Source organism: Neofelis nebulosa, chromosome 16 (assembly GCF_028018385.1).
Source record: "Neofelis nebulosa isolate mNeoNeb1 chromosome 16, mNeoNeb1.pri, whole genome shotgun sequence".
In the NCBI taxonomy this organism is placed as follows: Eukaryota; Metazoa; Chordata; class Mammalia; order Carnivora; family Felidae; genus Neofelis; species Neofelis nebulosa.
The window spans coordinates 33,585,302-33,605,520 of NC_080797.1; the positions used below are offsets into that span (position 1 = coordinate 33,585,302).

The 20,219-nt window shown below is 52.4% G+C and overlaps 2 protein-coding genes across 2 annotated transcripts in view; both read left to right on the forward strand.

Moving 5' to 3' along the window:
• The window catches only part of TMEM101 (transmembrane protein 101), a 41,980-nt gene extending 23,943 nt beyond the window's left edge, over positions 1–18,037 (forward strand). The window contains exons 4-5 of the mRNA XM_058703164.1: positions 13,660–13,763; positions 17,890–18,037. Of these exons, the coding sequence (XP_058559147.1) occupies positions 13,660–13,763; positions 17,890–18,022 (237 nt within the window). The 3' untranslated portion in view covers positions 18,023–18,037. The remainder of the gene's footprint in view (positions 1–13,659; positions 13,764–17,889) is intronic.
• A 686-nt stretch (positions 18,038–18,723) lies between these two features.
• On the forward strand, positions 18,724–19,995 carry PYY (peptide YY). Its single transcript, XM_058703165.1, has 4 exons — positions 18,724–18,851; positions 19,195–19,382; positions 19,503–19,583; positions 19,748–19,995. Exons 2-4 carry the CDS (start codon positions 19,195–19,197, stop codon positions 19,770–19,772), a joined length of 294 nt encoding a protein of 97 aa, XP_058559148.1. The 5' UTR covers positions 18,724–18,851; the 3' UTR covers positions 19,773–19,995.
• The last annotated feature ends 224 nt before the right edge of the window (positions 19,996–20,219 follow it).

Consider the following 20,219-nt stretch of genomic DNA (forward strand, 5'->3'; position numbering starts at 1 on the left):
TATATATACACATGTGTATATATGTATATACACGTATATGTGTATGTGTATATGTGTATACACATATACACGTATATACACATATACGTGTATACACATATACGTGTACACATATATGTGTATATATACACATATGTATATATGTATATATATGTATGTGTGTGTATATATATATACATATATATGTATATATATATGAGAAAGAGAGAGGGGGGGACTTGGAGCCTTTCTGTATGTACTATTTTTTTTAATTTTTAAAAAAATTGATTTAAATAATCTCTACACACAACATGGGGCTGGAACTCCAACCCCCAAGATCAAGAGTCGGATGCTCTTCTGACTGAGCCAGCCACGCACCCCTATACAATTTTTTAAAGTTTTTATTTTGAGAGAGAGACACAGAGAGAGAGAGAGTGTGTGTGTGTGAGTGGGGTAGAGGGAGAGAAGGAGACAGGAAGAGAATCCCAAGCAGTCTCCATGTTCAGCTTGGAGCCGGCCAGGGGCTCGATCCCATGACCCTGGGATCATGACCTGAACCAAAAGCAAGAGTCGGATGTTCAACTGCCTGAGCCACCCAGGTGCCGCTACAATTTTTTTTTGTACTCAGCTTTTTTCACCTGTAAGCATATGTCCTAAATATTTCCATGTCATTCAACAATTTTCAAAACTGTGATTTTTTTTTTTTAATTTTTTTTTTTTCAACGTTTTTTATTTATTTTTGGGACAGAGAGAGACAGAGCATGAACGGGGGAGGGGCAGAGACAGAGGGAGACACAGAAGCGGAAACAGGATCCAGGCTTTGGGCCATCAGCCCAGAGCCTGACGCGGGGCTCGAACCCACGGACCGCGAGATCGTGACCTGGCTGAAGTCGGACGCTTAACCGACGGCGCCACCCAGGCGCCCCTCAAAACTGTGATTTTTAACGGCTCCATTAACATAGTACGTCTTTCATATGTGTCATAGTTTACCCATTGTTGGACATTTGGGAATTTTGTGTTTCCCTTTTTGTGTGTGTTTTGTTAATTACCACTGTGCTGAGTATCCTTGTACTTAACCTCTGGATATATCTACTGTTACCTTCACAGAAATGGAAACCTGGATAAAAGGTAGACACCCGTTACCCTAAGCCAGCGTTCTGAAAATTCTCCTGCAGGTCTCATCTCCAGTGTTTGCAGAGGGGCTGGTCATAGCCTGGGCAGCACTGGGTATTATCATTGAAAAAAATTCTTTGCCCCCAATTTTTTAATAAGAAAAAAAGTATCTCTTTCTTTTAATATGTATTCCTTTGATTAATAGTGAAATAGGATCAATATTTTTCACATTTTTTGGTGACTTGATTGTTGTCCTTGCTCACTTTTTTTGAAGTTTATTTATTTATTTTGAGAGAGAGAGAAAGCGTGCAAGCACCTGAGCAGAGGATGGGCAGAGAGAGAGAGAGAGAGAGAGAGAGAGAGAGAGAATCCCAAGCAGGCTCTGCACTGTCAGCCCAGAGCCCGATGCGGGTCTCCATCCCTCAAACCATCAGATCATAACCTGAACGGAAACCCAGAGTCAGACACTCAACTGACTGAGCCACCCAGGTGCCCCACCTTTGCTCGCTTTTTAAAACGGGGGTCTCGGTCATTTTGTTATTGATTTGTAGGTACTCTTCATATATTCCAGATCTTAATTAATGCTTCTTTAGTTTTATATGTTGTAAATACATTCTCTTAATTTCAAAGCCTGCCTTTTCACTTCGTTTTTTTATTAGATTGAAAAGTGTTCCATATTAACGTAGTCCCACGTACACAGTTTTTAAAATATTTATTTTATTTGTTTTGTGTTTAGGAGGGCTTTTTCCTTTTTCATTATGAAAGTCATATAAGCACTTTCGTACAAGTTTGGAAGAGTAACAAAGTCATGCCCAGAACCACCGCCTCATGCAACCAGACTGGATTTAATTAAGAGCAAAATCGAGATTTAACGATCTGGCCAGGTCGCCGGTCTAGACTTAGGCGATCAATTTCAGTGACCTCAGCGCCCTGACTGTGTGCCTGACATCCAGATGCCAGCTGCCTCCCCCCGATGTGCCTCATCGTCTTCCTCGGTGAACTCGGTTAACCGCGGAGGCTGGACTAACTCGCTGGTCTCTTAGGAGGAGGAGGCCAGGGTAGGCTCTGGGTTCAGACGGTGCCAGGTTCAAATCCATATGCTAAGGTTTCGAACCTAAGTAAGTTTCCACCTCTGCAAAATGGGAATAATAACAGTACCTACTTCCCTGAATTGTTGGGAAAATGAAATCAGATGCTTGTAATGCTTCTCAGGCAGCCCTGCGGCCCAGTTAAGCCTCGATCAAATTACATACCTCCTCCTACTACTGTAATTCCTGACGAGTCTCCTGCTCCCACCCATTGGGAATCCAGGTCAAGACATGGGTCCCTGGCTGTGTCGTCGCTGCCACAAGGGGAAGGTGGCTCAGGGCAGACAGGGCTGGTAGCCAAGGCCCTGGGAGAGGAGGGACGAGGGCTGATGGGTGGGAGCAGGGCAGCAGCGACGCAGGGCGCTGGGGAGGCTCCAGCCTCCCCGGGTTGGGGCCCTCCTGTGACCCCATCATCTTTCCGGATCCGCGGGCCGATCGGAGGCGGCGGGGTGCCGGGAAGTGGGGGGGGGGTGCCCTCTGCTCCCTCCGGTCCTTATCAGCGCTGGCCGGATGAGCGCGGCGGGGCGAGGGGTTCCGGCACGGCGCGCTGATGTTGTTGCGGGAGATAATGTGTTTGCGGGAGATAAGCGCTGCGCGGCAGCTTTCCGGCTCTGTACACAGACGCCACTTAGCTGTGCAAACACCTGCCGCTCGCCTCGGGCTGGCAGCCGGCGCAGGACCCCCGGGAGGGTGGGGCGTGCGTGCGACCGTCGAGGAGGTCAGCCAGCGGCCGGCAGGGTGTGGGGTGAGGGGTGGGAAGGGTGTGGAGTGGGTGGACCGGCACGCGGGTGTCCCTCTGCAGCATCTAGGTCCCCGAGGGCTAGAACTGGGTGCGTGCTTGCATGGGAGGGTGGGCAGTGGGTGCAGATGAGCATCTGAAGGACTCTTCCCCTGATGTATGAACACCCCCCACCCCTCGCGGAGTAATAACCCTCACACCCAGCAGTGTCGTCTCCAGCCAGGCCCCTGGGATTAATCCACCCCCTCGCTATCAGGTCTCACCTTCGTCTCCTTGGGGGCCAGGCACCCAGACCCGTGGGGTCCCAAAAGCCAGTCCTGGCAGGGCTGGGTCTGTGCTACAGTGATCAGCCTCCAGAGCTGGGGGCTAAGTTGGGGAGGGGCCTCCCTGGGAGAGCCCCTGGAAGGTGACCACGCCCTCTCTCTGCCTCCTTCATCCAGGGCTGTAGCTCTGCCCCTAAACCCTCCTTGGCTCCCTGTTTTCCACTCCCAGCTGCTTTCAGGACCTCAGCATGATGCTGGAAGCCACACTCGGTGCCGCCACCATTCTTCTCCTTCTTAGTTCACCCTGTGCCCAAGGTTGTCTGAGGGACAAACCGTCTTATCTAGGACAAAATGAGCAGCTGCCCCCAGACCAGGGAAGCCTACTGAACAGACTGGTCCTAGGTGTTGAGCCCAGATGCCCAGTTGAGCACAGAATCTAGCTTGGCCCAGCCTCAGGCATACGCCTTACTGACATCTCATTAGCTTGAAAGATTGTCCACATGTCTCTGCCACATGCCCAAATCTGTTTTGTTCCCTTAGTACTCCTGCTTTGGCCAGAACCTTGGCTAAACCTTCTGTTTTTGCCCGACTCCTGCCTGAGAGCAAAGCCACCAAGTACTAGCATACAGGTTGTGCACTGCACAAGAGCATCAGATCTCGGGGCACCGTTCACACTGTAGACATAGAGTAGTGTATACGAGCATGTGGTGATCTCCTTATCAAGTCCTTGATCAGGCCCAGCTGGTCAAGATTGGGTGACGTCAGGGAAGGCAAGTCACTTTACCTCTTTGTGTCCCATATCTTTGTCTATGAAATGGAGACTCATTCATGTCTTTGTCCAACACACATTTACTGAGGCTCTTCCCAGCCTGGCACTGGGCTGGATGCCACGATGGAGAGAAGTAAATCAAGGGCACTGTAGGCGAGGTGCCCACAATCCAGGCGTCAGATGGGCAAACACCTCTGCCCTTTCAATGCAGGGTGTTGAGGGCTATGCTTTTGTGGGGGGGACCCAGCCACAGAGCAGGAGTGGGGGTGACCTCGGGAAGGGTGGGGGGGCTTTAAATATTGATGGGAGCCGTGGTTGCTCTTCCCCAGAAAGATGTCCCTTCATATGAAGTTTGGGCCAGTCTGTGGTGCCTGTGGCCGGGACAGGTAGGCCTAGAACGGGCTTCAGGCCAGGGTCCTCCCGGCTGGGGACAGCAGCCCCTGCGTCTCATAAGGTGCAAGGGGGTGTCAAGGAGAGGCCCCCGGAACCCTAGTTTCCGTGCAGCTGGCCTGGGCCTCGGTCTCCCCGAGAGGCACCAGGAGGGCGGATGGTGCGTTGTTTTCTGTTTTCCCCTGGCTCTGCTGTCTCCTCCCCGCTCCCCTCATGGATGACACAGACTGAGTCACACTAATGGCTTTCCACGGAGCCCTCAGAACTAATGAAGCTGCTAACAAGTGATTGAGCAAATGAGTCGACAGCACTTTACCACTCCACCGAGGGCCACGGAGCAGGCCACGGGCTGCACAGGGGACGTGGAATGGAGTAGGGGTGAAGCCTGTCACTGGGCTGGGCGAGGGAGGTAAGGGGGAAACAGGGAGATGCCAGAGGTTCTGGGTGAGTGAGGAGAGGACAGTGTGTGGAAAGAGAATTGGCGAGAGCTCTGGAGAGGGAGGGGGAGACGTAGGGGGCAGAGATGTAGAGAGAGGAGTGGAGGGGGTATTGGGTGTCAGGGGCTGGGGTGAGGGTCCCCCTCTCTGCTGGGCACTGGGGGAGGGGTGCAGAGATAGGAAGCCCAGGCCTTGGCCTTGAGACCACAGTTTGGATGGGGAGGGAGACAGGTGTATCCAATTTTTTTATGTATCAAAAGAAGCCTGTGACATGGGCTTTGTTATTGCCTTTTTGCAGCGAGGTTCAGAGAGGTCAAGCAACTTTCCCAAAGTCACCCAGCTGAGATGCAAGCGAGATTCAAACCCAGACCGGTCTGATCCCAGAATCCGTGCCTTTTCCACCACCCTTGGTGTGCAAGTGTGTGGAGGGGAAGACATGATCAGAAACCACTAAGAACAGATTACTCTGGGTTGATCTGATTTGCCTCATTAATGGAATTACTTGGACGGAGGTGGGGGAGGTGCTATAGACTCCTTGTGTCTGGACTTCAGCAAGGCGCTTGGCCAAAATCTCTCCTGACATCCCATGGACACGAGGGTGATGTATGGGTGAAATGGCCCAATGGCTGAAAGAATTGCTAATTAGATGTGGGGCCGTTTCTAAAGACAGTTGATGGCACAGCAGAGGCTGTCGGTGGGAGAGAGTGACTTTGAACCATGGGACTCTGTCCTTGGTCCTGTTCTCCCTCACAGTTGTTTTTTTGTTTTTTTCCTTTTCCCCTCCCTTGTATTTATTTTTCACTATCCAGGCAATATATGTCTATTGTAGAAAATTACAAACTATGGATAAGCAAAAAGAAAGAAAAAGCATCCTGGATCTCACTAAGAACATTCCCTGAACAGTCTTTTCAACTTGCTGTAACTTTGAAATTTTTTTGTTTTATTTTTGTTTTTTGTTCTTTAAAAAAAAAATATTTTTTAATGTTTATTTATCTCTGAGACAATGCGAGAGACAGAGTGCAAGCAGGGGAGGGGCAGACAGAGGGAGACACAGAATTCGAAGTGGGCTCCAGGCTCCGAGCTGTCAGCCCAGGGCCCGACGCGGGGCCCGAACTCACAAACCGTGAGATCATGACCTGAGCCGAAGTCGGACGCCCAACCCGACTGAGCCACTCAAGCGCCCCACTTTGAAGTTTTTTGGTAATGAAATGTTGAGGATTAAAAAAAAAATTCCTAATAAGGGGCCCCCAGCTGGCTCAGTCGGACGAACATGTGACTTTGGATCTCGGGGTTGTGCATTCAAGCCCCACACTGGGTGCAGAGCTTTCTGAAAAATAAAATCTTAAAAAAAAAAAAATCCCTCCACAAAACATAACTCTCTGTTCACATTTAGGATGTATCCTGCCAATCTCTTTATTGCAAATAATAGCCATAAAGCGTAGCATTTTATCGGGCATTTACAACGAGCTGGCAACGGTGCCGAACATCTTACAGACACCATATTAAATCATCATAACACTTTATGGCTAGTTTTACGATCTACTTTTCACAGATGACAAAGCCGAGGCTCAGAGATGAGGCAGCTTGGTCACGGAGGCTAGGAGCGGAAGGAGCACAGTCTGAACCAGGATTTGCCTGGCTCTGGAGCTGAACTCTGAGCTTCTAGAAGACCCCACACTCTCTAAATGCACCTGGACCCTCTCCCCACAGTCTGTGCCTTCTCACTTCACCTCCTCCTGGGAGCTGTTTGCACCTGATGATCATAAATCTTCATGCCGCTTGTTTTCTGCTTGCACAAAATCATCTGGGGACACCACCTAGGGGGTGACCTCATGAAGGCACAGACCCCAGTGAAGCGGGATATTCTCCTGGTCTTTAAGTCGCCCCCAGCCAGCATTTCTCCTGTGTTCCTTATACGGGCAGGTGCCTCGGCTTCGAAAAGACAGGAATTTATTTGAATGCTTTTTGAAAGCTTACTATTTACCACGCACTGTGTTGAGCTCTTTAGCGATAGTAACTTTAAGAAAGTGGTTAAAAAAATTAACGTACGGTAAAATTGACTTAAAAAAAATTTTTTTAAACATTTATTTATTTTTGAGAGACAGCTAGAGACAAAGCATGAGCGGGGAAGGGGCAGAGAGAGAGGGAGGCACAGAATCCGAAGCAGGCTCCAGGCTCCGAGCTGTCAGCACAGAGCCTGATGCGGGGCTTGAACTCATGAACCAGGAGATCATGACCTGAGCCGAGATTGAGTTGGACGCTTAACCGACTGAGCCACCCAGGCACCCCTTAAAAATTTTTTTTGATGTTTATTTATTTTTGGGAGAGAGAGAGAAAGTGAGCAGGGGAGGGCAGAGAGAGAGACAGAGACAGAGACAGAGACAGAGACAGAGAATCCGAAGCAGGCTCCAGGCTCCAAGCTGTCAGCACAGAGCCTGACGCAGGGCTCGAACTCATGAACCATGAAATCATGACCTGACCCGAAATCGGAGGCTTAACTGATTGATCCACCCAGGAGCCCCTGATCTGTTCTTTATCACCATAGTTTTGAGAATGTCCTATAACTGGAATTACACGGTATGTGACCTTTTGAGACAGCCTGTGCACTCAGCCTAATGCCATTGGCATCAATCGAATTTATCCTGCATCTCAAGAATTCATTCCTCTTAATTGCTAAGTAGTAAATAACCCAATATACGAATGTAACGTGACTTGTTCATTCAGTCACCTGTTGAAGGACATCCGGATTGTTTCCAGCTTAGGGCAATTATGAATAGAGCTGCTGTAAACATTCGTGTACAGGTTTCTGTGTGGACACGTGTATTCTCTAGGATAAATGCCTTGCAGTGGGATTTCTGGGTCATACAGGGTCTAAACGTTCTAAAGTTTAACTTTAGGAGAAAACGCCCGTGTCTTTAGACATCTGTCTGAAGAGTTTCCTTCAGCAACTCTTTGAGCGTAGATATGCCGGCCGCAAATTCTCTTAGCTCTTGTTTTCACTGAAAATTTCTTTTTTATAAAGATTTTATTTTATTTTATAATTAAAATTTTTTAACGTTTATTTTTGAGAGAGCGAGAGAGACAGAGTGCAAGCGGGGGGCAGGGGCAGAGAGAGAGGGAGACACAGAATCCGAAGCAGGCTCCAGGCTCCGAGCTGTCAGCACAGAGCCCGACGTGGGGCTTGAACCCACGGACTGCGAGATCTTGACCTGAGCCGAAGTCGGAAGCTCAACCGACTGAGCCACCCAGGTGCCCCTTAAAGATTTTATTTATTTATTTATTTTTTTAAACGTTTTTAATTTATTTTTTCGGGACAGAGAGAGACAGAGCATGAACGGGGGAGGGGCAGAGAGAGAGGGAGACACAGAATCGGAAACAGGCTCCAGGCTCCGAGCCATCAGCCCAGAGCCCGACGCGGGGCTCGAACTCACGGACCGCGAGATCGTGACCTGGCTGAAGTCGGACGCTTAACCGACTGCGCCACCCAGGCGCCCCTAAAGATTTTATTTTTAAGTAACCTCCGCACCCAACGTGGGGCTCGAACTCACAACCCCAAGATCAAGAGTTGCAGGCTCTACTGACAGAGCCAGCCAGGCGCCCCTCGCTGAGGTTTTCCTAACCTCACTTTCATTATGGAAGATATTTTCACTGGATATGGAATTCTGGGTTGACAGCTTCTCTCAGCACTGGAAGAATGTTATTCCACTTCCTTCTGGTCTCACAGTTTCTGGTGAAACATATGAGGTCGTTTGCATAGTTGTTTCCTGATGAACAACTTTTTTTCCTTGGCTGCTTCCAAGAGTTTTTTGGCTTTGGCTGTCAGGGGTATGAGTATGCTCTTAATTTGTCCTGTTTGGGTTTACTGAGGTTCTTGGATCTGTAAATTTAGGTCTTTTGCCAAATCTGGGAAGTGAAGTTTTCAGCCATTATTTCTTCAAACTTTTTTTTTTTTTTTTGTAGCACAATTTCTCCCTGCCTTCTGGAAGAACCGTAGGTTTACTGCTCAGGGCCCGACCCATGGAGTACAGCTGAGGGGGTGAGCTCAGCTCGTGAACAACTTGGCCAGGTTGCTTGGCCCTGTGTGTGATTTCTTTCGTGCTTCTCACTTCCCGGGACTTCCCTTCTTCGTTCTCCGGGGAGAAAAAGGGGGGGGGGTGAGTCACCCTCTCTGCTGCACACTTCCTGGGACTGTGCCCGGGGTTCAGGCTCACCCCTATCCCCTTGGGACCGTAGCTCTTTGATCAGAGGGAGAAGTTTTCCTCCCTCAGAGGTTAAGGTGTCAGGGGGCTCACTGTCACCACTGCCACTGCCATGGAACTGTCGCGAGGGGTGGGGGTGGGGGCTGGGGCAGGAGAGAGGCAGAAGAGAAAACCAGGGGCTGCACTACTCTGAGTGTTAGACCCCCCCTTTCGCCCCTCGAGGCAGAACCAGAGCGTTTCTGCGGGCGATCTCTCTCGTCACCGCAGTGCACGTTCTGGATTCCCGGCTGTCTCGTGTCCAGGCTTCCTCAGTTTGGCTTAACTGACTGAGCCACCCAGGCGTCCCCGGGAAATTCAAGATTAAGACACTGGTAGGTGCAGGGTCTGATGAGAACCCCCTCCTGGTTCATGAAGACTGTTCTTGTTATGTTACTCATGTGGTGGAAGGGCTGAGGGACCTCTCTGGTGTCTCCTTCATGAGTCCTTATAACCTAATCCCCCACAAAAGGCCCCACCTCCTAAGAGCATCACCTTGGGGGTTAGGACTTCAACATACGAATATTTGCTTCTCTTTTTTAAAAAATGTCATTTATTTATTTTTAAGTTTCTTTATTTCTGAGAACGAGAGAGAGAGAGAGATACAGCATGCGAGCAGGGGAGGGGCGGAGAGAGAGGGAGACACCGAATCCGAAGCAGGCTCCAGGCTCCAAGCTGTCAGCACAGAGCCCGCCACGGTGCTCGAACTCACGGGCCGCGAGATCATGACCTCGCCCAGGCGCCCGTCCCCATAGGAATCTTGAAGAGTCACATTCAGCCCGTTGCAAGTAGGCAGACGATAAACATAATAAATAAGCTATTCTGTAGTGTGATAGAAAGTGGTAAGTGCTGTGGAAAACAATCGGGCAGGTGAGGAGGATGGGGGGCTGCGGGGAGGGTTGGGTGTATATTTATTGGCACAGAAGGAGGTCTGCGACGTATTGTTGAACGACAAACGTAGGCCAAAACCCAGTATATCCGGCATGTCGCCCTTTATACCGACGGACAAAATATGTTCTACAAGCATTAAGGGGGGGGGGGGGCGTCCCCTCAGCTGTGATTTCAACTGGCTTCTTCGTATTCCAGGGGAATATCACAGAATAAAGTTAAACCCTTTATGAAGAAGTCCTCTGTGGCTCCCGCCCCCCTCTCCCCCCCCCCCCCCCCCCCCCCAGTTCCGAGACCTGCTGCTCATTCTTCGATTTGCACGGCTCTGTCTCCAGACTTCCGAAGAGTCATTCAAGCCATTTGTGGTTTCCGGGGCCGCTGCCTGAAGCAATGGGGATCCCTGGAGATTTGGGGGTTAAGTCAGGGGCCAGCTACCGATTTGACCTCTCTGAGCTTCAACTCCATCTTCCCCCCAAATGGGGCTAATTATGTCTGCAGTGGAGACTGAGTTCATGTATGGCAGCACTTGAGAAATGTTGATTCATTATTTATTTATTTGTTTTCAATGTTTATTTATTTATTTGAGACACAGAGAGAGAGCAGGTTGGGGACGGGCAGAGAGAGAGAGAGAGAGAGAGAGAATCCAAAGCAGGCTCCAGGCTCCAAGCTGTCAGCTCAGAGCCTGATGCAGGGCTCGAACCCGTGAACCACGGGATCATGACCTGGGCCGAAGTCGGACGCTTAACCGACTAAGCCCCCCGGGGGCCCCTGAATCATTATTTTTGCTCTCTAGGTGACAAGGAGTTTTAGATGACTGGGAGACAACCAAATGGATACGTCTGGGACAGAGGGTCATATGGGTCAGGCACTCAGCACAGGAGCAGGTGACAAAGATTTGGGGATTCTTAGCACAGGGGGCTGTGGCGTAATAAGAAATATATATTTGGTCTTCGTCCCGAGCTCCTGAGACAGAGCTCCTAAGTCTCTTGGCATTTCCCGGGTGAAAGGAGTATCTTTTGTTTTAATGAGGTGCCTCTTGGTGAGTGGGCCTCTAGATAGCTTCGGGTGGGGGCCGGTCAACAGAGACACCAAGCCTTGCCGGGAAGCCTGGAACTTCCGGCCCCACCCCCATCCCCAAAGAGGGCAGTGGCTCCTGCACTCAGGACCCTTTCACACCTTCCCCTACATCCCTCTTTGTCTGGCTGCTCATTTGTATCCTTTAGAACATCCTTTATAATAAACCAGGAAATGTCAATCAAGTGGGTTCCTGAGTTCTTTGAGATGTTCTAGCAAATTGTCAAACCTGAGGAGGGGGCCGTGGGGGTCCCAGATTTATAATCAGAAGTCCAGGAGGCTCGGGGCGCCTGAGTGGCTCAGTCAGTGAAGCGTCCGACTTCGGCTCAGGTCATGATCTCACGGTTCGTGAGTTCGAGCCCCGAGTCGGGCTCTGGGCTGACCGCTCAGACTGGAGCCTGCTTCAGATTCTGTGTCTCCCTCCGTCTGCCCCTCCGCTGCTTGCACTCTGTCGCTCGCATTGTCTCAGAAATAAATAAACATTACCAAAAAAAAAAAAAAAAAATGCAGTCCAGGAGGCTCAGGACTTTCGGTGGCGTCTGAAGTAGGGGGCAGTTCTGTGAGACTGGACCCGTCAGCTGTGGGAGCCCTGCCAACCTGACGTAGTTCGCATCAGAATTGAGTCAACTTGTCCAGCACCCACCTGGTGTCAGGAGAATCAGAGCATTGGCTGTGGAGGTTGGAGAACACCACAGAGGGGGGTTAAAACCGGGGGGTGAGGGGCGCCTGGGTGGCGCAGTCGGTTAAGCGTCCGACTTCAGCCAGGTCACGATCTCGCGGTCCGTGAGTTCGAGCCCCGCGTCAGGCTCCGGGCTGATGGCTCGGAGCCTGGAGCCTGTTTCCGATTCTGTGTCTCCCTCTCTCTCTGCCCCTCCCCCGTTCATGCTCTGTCTCTCTCTGTCCCAAAAATAAATAAAAAACATTAAAAAAAAAAAAATTTTTTTTTTTTTTTTTTTAAACCGGGGGGTGAGGGGGAAAGATGATATCCTCATGGTGAGGACCTCATATCCTGGCCTCCTTCCTGGTGAAGAATGACCACGTGACCAAATTCTGGCCACTGGCGTAGAAGCCGAAGTAACATGTGCAGCTTCCTCGCTTAATTAATTATGAGAGAGAGAGAGAGAGAGAGCAGGGGTAGAAGGGCAGAGGGAGAGAGAGAATCCCAAGAAGGTTCCATGCTGTGTGGAACCCCATGCTAGGCTCGATCCCATGACCCTGGGATCATGACCTGAGCTGAATTCAAGAGTCGGCCCCTCAACCAACTGAGCCACCCAGGTGCCCCCACCATTGTCTTTTTTTTTTTTTTTTTTAACATTTTTAATTTATTTTTTATTTATTTTTGGGACAGAGAGAGACAGAGCATGAACGGGGGAAGGGCAGAGAGAGAGGGAGACACAGAATCGGAAACAGGCTCCAGGCTCCGAGCCATCAGCCCGGAGCCTGACGCGGGGCTCGAACTCACGGACCGCGAGATCGTGACCTGGCTGAAGTCGGACGCTTAACCGACTGCGCCACCCAGGCGCCCCAACCATTGTCTTTTTAAAAGGAAAATCCTCGCTCTCTACTTCCTCTTCTCATTCCCATGAGCTGGAGTGTGGATGGGGGGGGATGCGAGGAACGAGCATTCTCCCAGCATACAGATGAATGCAACAATCTTGGGGTAACAAGACAAACGGTGCCTGGGCTCCTTGTGGGTCAGAGCCAGGACCAGAGCCCTACCTCTGGACCATCCACCAGCTCAGACCCTTTTATGAGAGGGAAATAAACCTCCATGGTATTTAAGCTCCCATTATTTGGTCTCTGTTAAGACAGCTGCACCAATATTTTAACTTAATATTCCCACTCGTTCACTGATGCAACAGCCATTTCCCGGGTGGCACCACGTGAGACATCCAGAGTCACAGATACAAAGTCTCAAACGGCCTGGGTTAGAATTGCCTCTTCCCCGAATCACGTCACTTTCAGGACCCGAGTTTCTGTACCAGCAGCACGGGCCTCCTGTGACTGTAGGTCCCCGAGACGTTCCGGACTCAGGCCGGGGGCTCATCCCCAGGAACAGGAGCATTTATGCGGTGGGGGGGGGGGGGGGGGGTGTGCACAGGCCTTCTGGGCAGGAGCCGGAGCCTAATTCAACATTTCAGCACTTCTCCGTTCAGCCTTTTCAAAGCCCCCAACTTAGTTTTCGAGGAAGTGACTCTTTCAAGTGAGCGCATCACATATCATTAGTTTGTGTGATATTTAATTGAATTACACGGTAATAGGATTATGTGATTATAGGATTACAGTGACAAGGATACCTGGCTGAAAGAGGCTCGAGATCCAGCTGCGTCTTGGTAAACAAACAACTCAACCCCGGGGTGGGGGCAACTGAAGTACCTGCTTTTTGAGACCACGGGGTCGGCAAACTGTGGTCCTGCGGGTCTGTGTCCGTTACGTCCTGAGTACAAATGGTCTCACGATGGATGCTTTTACATTTTAGACGGTTGAAAAAAACAATCGAAGAATAGTTCATGACGTGAAAATGACGTGAAATTCAATCTTTAATATCCACAAATAAAGTGTCATTGGAGCACAGCCACGCCCGCTCGTTTCTTTTGCATAGTTTTATGGCTGCTTTTGTGCTACAGTAGCCAAGTTGAACCGCTGAACAGAGACTAAAATATTTACTGTTTGATCCTTTACAGAGAGACTTTGCTGATACCTGTTCCAGAGAGAAGCCTGGGTCTTGGGAATCCACCATGCCACAGGCATCTGTCGCTGCGTTTTATAGAAGGACCAACAAGTCTGGGTAAGGGAAGGTCTCCTAGGAGCACTCCTGTCGTTAAGAAGTGAAAATCCTTTCTTTCTTGCCATTACTACCTCCCCAACCCACCCCCTAGATATAACCAGAATCCAAGGTGTGACAGCTTCACGCCTTGACTCTGGCCAAGAGCCAGAGTGTTTTTAGGCAACGGGACATTTACACTCGTGACAAAATGAACAAGCTTGCATTTCGATAAGCACCATCATGGTAGCCAATATTTTCCTGGGCTACGGCTAGTAATCAAGGTGACATGGAGAGTTTCACATGGACTAATAAATGAGGAGCCTTAAAAATCAGAGAGCAGACAGGTCCACTGCCTAGCTACTGTTGGCACCCATTGATTTTCTGCTGTCTCCTCCAGGGGACTTTCTTGGCTACATGAAAGGTTGTCAGCACTGTCCGGACATAACGGCAGGTTATGGGGAATGTACACCTATGGGGAGTGTGTGTGTGTGTGTGTGTGTGTGCACATCCGTGACACCATCGAGTCTTAGCTGGATTATTGCAGCAGGTTCTTGACTGGCTTCCCTGTTTTCTCTCCTCCTCCCCCCTCCTCCTCCTCCTCCCCCCCCTTCTTTTCCTTCTTCTTCTTTAAAATGTTTTAATGTTTTTTTTGGTTTTTTTTTTTTGAGAGACAGAGTGCGAGTGGGGGAGGGACAGAGAGAGAGGGAGACACAGAATCCGAAGCAGGCTCCAGGCTCTGAGCTGTCAGCACAGAGCCTGACGTGGGCTTGAACTCCCAATCCGTGAGATCATGACCTAAGCTGAAGTTATTTATTTTGAGAGAGAGAGCAAGCAGAGGAGGGACAGAGAGAGAGAGGGGAAGAGAGAATTCCAAGCAGGTTCTGCACTGTCAGCGCAGAGCCCAGTGTGGGGCTCAAATTCACGAACCTTGAGATCATGACCTGAGCCCAAACCAAGACTCAGACGCTTAACCAACTGAGCCACCCAGGAGCCCCAGGGCCTTCCTGCTTCTGACCTTGCCCTCCTTCAGTCTATTCTCAACACAGCAGCCAGGATGCTTCCTTCAAAACCCAAGTCAGGGGGTGCCTGGCTGGCTCACTGGGTGGAGTGTGCGACTCTTGGTCTCAGGGTTGTGGGTCAGAGCCCCACATTGGGTGCAGAGATTACTTAAAAGGTAAAATAGGGGCACCTGGGTGGCTTGGTCGGGTAAGCGTCCGACTTCGGCTCAGGTCATGATCTCACGGTCCGTGAGTTCAAGCCCCGCGTCGGGCTCTGTGCTGACAGCTCAGAGCCTGGAGCCTGTTTCAGATTCTGTGTCTCCCTCTCTCTCTGCCCCTCCCCTGTTCATGCTCTGTCTCTCTCTGTCTCAAAAATAAATAAACGTAAAAAAATAAATAAATAAAAATAAAAGGTAAAATAAAATCTTAAAAAAAAAAAAAAAAAGCACCTAAGTCACACCATGTCACTCCTTGGACTGAAGCTCTCATGTCATTCTGAGCAAAAGCCAGAGTCCTCATAGCAGGCAACAAGGCCCTACATAATCCAGTCCCCTCCTGGGGCATCCCTGATCTCTCCTTCTAACAGCCCCACTGCTCACTGCACTCCAGCCACATGGGCCTCCTTGCCCTCCTCAAACTGCCAAGAACACTCCTACCTCAGGGCCTTTGCACTTGCTCTTTCCCCCACCTGGAACATTCTTCCCAAGGTAGAAAGAAGGTAGGCATTCCTTCAAATGCCATCTTATAGGTGAGGCCTTCCCTAACCCCCCAACATACAGTAAGCCCTGTACACCCCAGGACTCTTTATCCCCCTTACCCTGACTTTTTCCTATAACACCTCTCATAATCAGACATGCTCCACGCTTTCTTGTTTATTTACTGATTTTGTATTTCCCGCCTCTAGAATGTAAGTTCCATTAGGGCAAGGATTTTGCCTTTTGGTTCACTGCGCTGTCCTCTCTGCTCGTCACGGTGCCTGCCACTGAGGAGGGGCTTAATAAGGGCTTGTTGAATGAGGATTGACTCTCTCTTACTGCATGGCAACTTGCTGTCCCTAGGACCTTGGGCCTGAGGTCTTGCTGAGGGTGGAAGGCAGTGGCCTAGCACTGCCCAGTACGTGGTATATCACAGAGAGCCTTTGCGTGGGGGAAAGTGGGGGACAGTGGGTGCGTGGTGCGGTGGGGTACAGAATGCTAAGCCTCTGGGGATGCATGGCACGGGTCATCTTATCTTGATGAGTGACCCTTGAGCCCACTGGGTAAGGGGACTGCTCAGCTGGGGTCCAAGTTCCTGGCCTCCCTGATCTCTGGAGTGGCCTTGCTAGGTATTCTGGGAACGGGGATCAAGGCACCCCCAGTGATTCTGCCCCCGCCACCCTTTGAGGACAGGTTGGAGGCAGATGCTGGCCACAAGTCTACAATAACCATTATTTTGTAGTTTCTCCTTTTATGAATATCAGTCCCCCCACCTCCCAGACATGTCTAATAGCAACTGAGTCATGGGTCAATGATGGTGGCGGGTGTGTGTGTGTGGGGGGTAACTGAGCCTATTGATCGGGGGCTGAGACATCCTCCCCACTAATGAACAAGTTAATAAACTCTTCAATGAGGAGGTGGTGATTAATGAACCAATCGGCTTGCCCTGTAATTGTGAAGTGGAATCAGAGGGCGGGGCGAGACGGAGGGAGGTTTGTGTGGTGTGGGAGGCTGGCTCCCGGTCCGCCCTGAGGGACCTTCTCAGGTTCCTCTCTCTTTCACTCTAAACGTAAAGAGGGAAGCGACTTCTTTAGGGGTGGTACCCTGAATCCGGGCTTTCCCCAGTGCCTTCTGGCTCCTCTGTTTCTCCTCCGCTCCCACCTATTCTCAGACTCCATATTCCTGAAGGCATGAGAAGGTTCCAGGAAGGCCACCAGTTCCCTTTGGGCATTTCACAATCCCTATCATCTCTCTCTGCCTGGGATCAGTACACTAGAAACCCCCTGTCACCACCCCAGCTGGTGCCGCTGTGTCCCCAACCCCCATACTCTCAGATATCCTTGTCCCCTTTAGCCCGTAGGGTCTTGTCCAGGCTCTGACCCCTGGGTTACAGCTGCCGTAACCAGCCCCCCTGGCTGTCCTTTCCATCCCAAGGGTGAGCACCTGCCTCTTTCTTTCCATGGCCATCTGGAAGAGTGTTCTTTTATTTTTGCTGTCCGCTCCCCCAACTGGACCCAGGCTTATCCCTCTGTTTTCCTCCCTGTCCCTGTGTCCTGGGAACTCTCCAGACTGGGGCTCTACGTGGATCGTGGAGTGCCTCCTCCCTTGGTTTGGGGCTCCCCAGTGATACTGCTGCTCCCCTCCCCTCGGACTGGGGATCCCCAAGGGTATGGCTATGACTCTCCTCTGAGACTGGGGTTCCTGGAGAACAGGGCCAAGACCTGCCCTTGGGGTGAATGATTTTTCTCCTCCCTCTGAGTATAGGGTCTATGCCCTCTTCCGCCTCCACACTCAGCGTGCTGCCCTGGCCTTTCTTAGGGTGTGCGGGGGCCCATGGGGCCTGACTAGTTGATAAGGAGCCATTTCCGGAGAGTGCAGGTGACTGAACCTGTAAAAAGATGATTGAGGGAGCCTTAGACTCTCCACCTTGAGAGAGCTCTAAAAATAACACCCACGGCCATCTGTCCTAGAGGGCAGAGGGGCTGGCCCACAACCAAGATGGCCCCTCCTGCCCTCAGGGGCCGATGGGACAGAGGGAAGCACCGGGGGCTCTGGCCAGATGGGGGAGGGGAGACCTGGAAAGGGCTTTATGGAGAGACTCCCCAACAACCCCCTTTTTCCAATGGGGGCAGGTAGGTCCGATGCGGCTGGCCTCTCCAAAAGGGGAGCAGGCCCCCAAATTAGCCTCCCCTCCCCTTCCCCCATGCCCACCTTCTGAGCCCTGTGGTTGATTATTCCAGGTAGTGAGCCTTTCCACCCCTCGGCCGAGAGGGCCCTGCCCCAGCCCTTTCCTCTTGTTTGCATCCTGGGTTCCCTCCTCTCTCAGAGCTTCAGTTTCCTCATCTGTAAAAGGGGGATAAACTCAGCTCATTGTGTCGTCGCGCTGAAATCCTGTTCTGCCCAGTGCACAGTAGGTGCCTGATAAACAGTGGGCCCTTCCTCTTTCTTTCAAAGGCCCTGGGTGAGGATCTTGGCCTCAGACCCGGGTGGAGACGGCAACGGGCTGGGGAGAGTGGCACGTGCATGGGCATCACTCAACCTGAGAAGACAGCAGAGCCTGGATGACAGCTGGATGGGGAAGGGGTGAACTGCTTTGGAGGGATCTCTGTGCCAGGCCTGCTCGGGCTGGGGGCGGGGGGTCTGTGTGTGTCAGGCTGGATGTGCAGGAGGCAGACTCAGCTGCTTCTGGGGGGGGACTGGCCTCTGCCTCCTCTCAGCTCTTCCCAACTGTTTCACAGAGAAGGGACATAGTGGGGTGTCCAGAGAGGCCTCTCCTCCAGGATCATAAAGGTCAGGAATCATGGTCGTGGCTCCTACCCCACCTCCAGTAGAAAGAGGCTTTCCCCACAGATCCTGCCACTCCTCAGCCCCTCTCCAAGGTATTGCTGAGCGAGGTTGCCTTTTCCACGGAATGGCCACAGGTCCCACTGGCTGGAGGTCAAGGGTCCGGTCTGTGTCCCTAATTCCCACCCATGGGCAGGCTAGGGAAGATATAATCTCATCCCTGGCCTTAGGGGCTGCCCCAGGAGTCTAGATGCAAACGCTTCACCTCCTCAGGAGGCTCACCTGCTGTTGGGGGGCTGTGGGGTGAAGATGGGGCTCAGGCTCTGTCCAGAGTCTGAGTTTGAGCCTGGCGGCTGCCCCCTCATCTCCTACAAGGTGGAGACATCACGCACTGTCTGGGTGGAAGCTCAGCGGTCTGGCAGGGGTGGAGGCAAGGAGGAGGAAGGGCCCTCCCCACGCCTCGAGCTCCCCCCCCCCTCCTCGGACTCCCCCTCCCTTCCCAGGCCGGGGATATAAGCCCCGCAGGGAAAGCGCTGAGCAGAGGAGGAGGCCACAGCCCGACCTGCAGCAGTCCAGCCCTTGGGACTCCTCTCGCCTTCCACCTGCTCATCTCCGCTTCCAGAACTGTCGCCGTGAGTGGCCCGGGACCAGGAATGGTCTGTTGCAGGGGAACCCGGGCTATTTTGTGGGGAAACTGAGGCTGGGATGGTGGAAACTGGGGCTGAGTGGCCAGCATAGCCCTTTATCTCTAGCACGGGCGGGGGTTGGGGAGGCCGGCAGGGCTTATGCCTCTCTGACAGGGAAACTGAGGCACAGATGGGGCAGTGCCGCAGAACACACGGCGAGCCAGCAGCTGAGCCTCGGTCCGTTGGCGGTCTTGCACAGGCCGGGAAACGTGGGCCCCGACGGCAGGCCGCCTCCCGCCGTCGGGTGTCGAGGCGGGGGATGGCCCACGACCCACTGCCCTCTCTCCAGATGGTGACGGTGCGCCGCCCGTGGCCCGCCGTGGCCACAGTGCTGCTGGCCCTGCTCGCCTGCCTGGGGGCGCTGGTCCACGCCTACCCCGCCAAACCCGAGGCTCCCGGCGAAGACGCGTCGCCGGAGGAGCTGAGCCGCTACTACGCGTCGCTGCGCCACTACCTCAATCTGGTCACTCGGCAGCGGTGAGCGCGTGCGCCGGCCTCGGAGCCGGGTCCCTGGGGCTCCCGCCCCCGCCTCCGCCTCCCCCCCCGCCCGGGGGCGTGCCCGCGCCTGACCCCGCCCCCTCCGACCCCCGCCCCCAGGTACGGGAAACGAGACAGCCCGGAAGCGGTCCTCTCGAAACTGCTCTTCCCCGACGGCGAGGACCGCCAGGTCAAATCACGGTAAAAGCCCCCCTCCTCCCCGCCCCGGCCACCCGTCTTGTCCCCTAGTGCTCGGTCTGGGATGTGCGGCCCCACGGAGCCCCCACCCTGGCCCCACCACCTGGCGTTCTCACGCCTGGATCCGAGGCCGGCTCTGGGCGATTCCTTTCCTTTCCGTCCTACAGGCCAGAAGGCGCGTACATGTGGTGACGACCCCAAGGCCTCCTGGGAGACACGCCGACTGCACCGACCTCGTTTGCATGTGTGCTCCTGACCCGGAACCTGGGTTCCTCTCGCTGCCTACTGTGCCTGGGAGGGGGTGGGGGTGCTGGATGGGGTCTTCATCCCATTTCTCCGTGCCCCCGGCCCCTGGGCTGGAGGGCTGTGTGTGGTCTTTCCCTAGTCCCCAAATAAAGAGCAAATTTCACTGAAACGGAATGTGTGCGTATTTCCTTTCCCTTCTCCTTCGTGGAGGTGGCATCCGGGGTGGGGGGGGAGGGGAGGGTGGAAGGATCGCAGAAGACTGGGCGCCCCAGACAAAAGACTTCCCAGGACAGGGCTGGGAGCTCCCCTGGGCTCTGAGCTAAGAGAAGACACTGTGGCCCAAGCAAGGGGCCTCGGTGGCACTCTCCTGTTGGGTTGGAAGTGGGGCAGGAT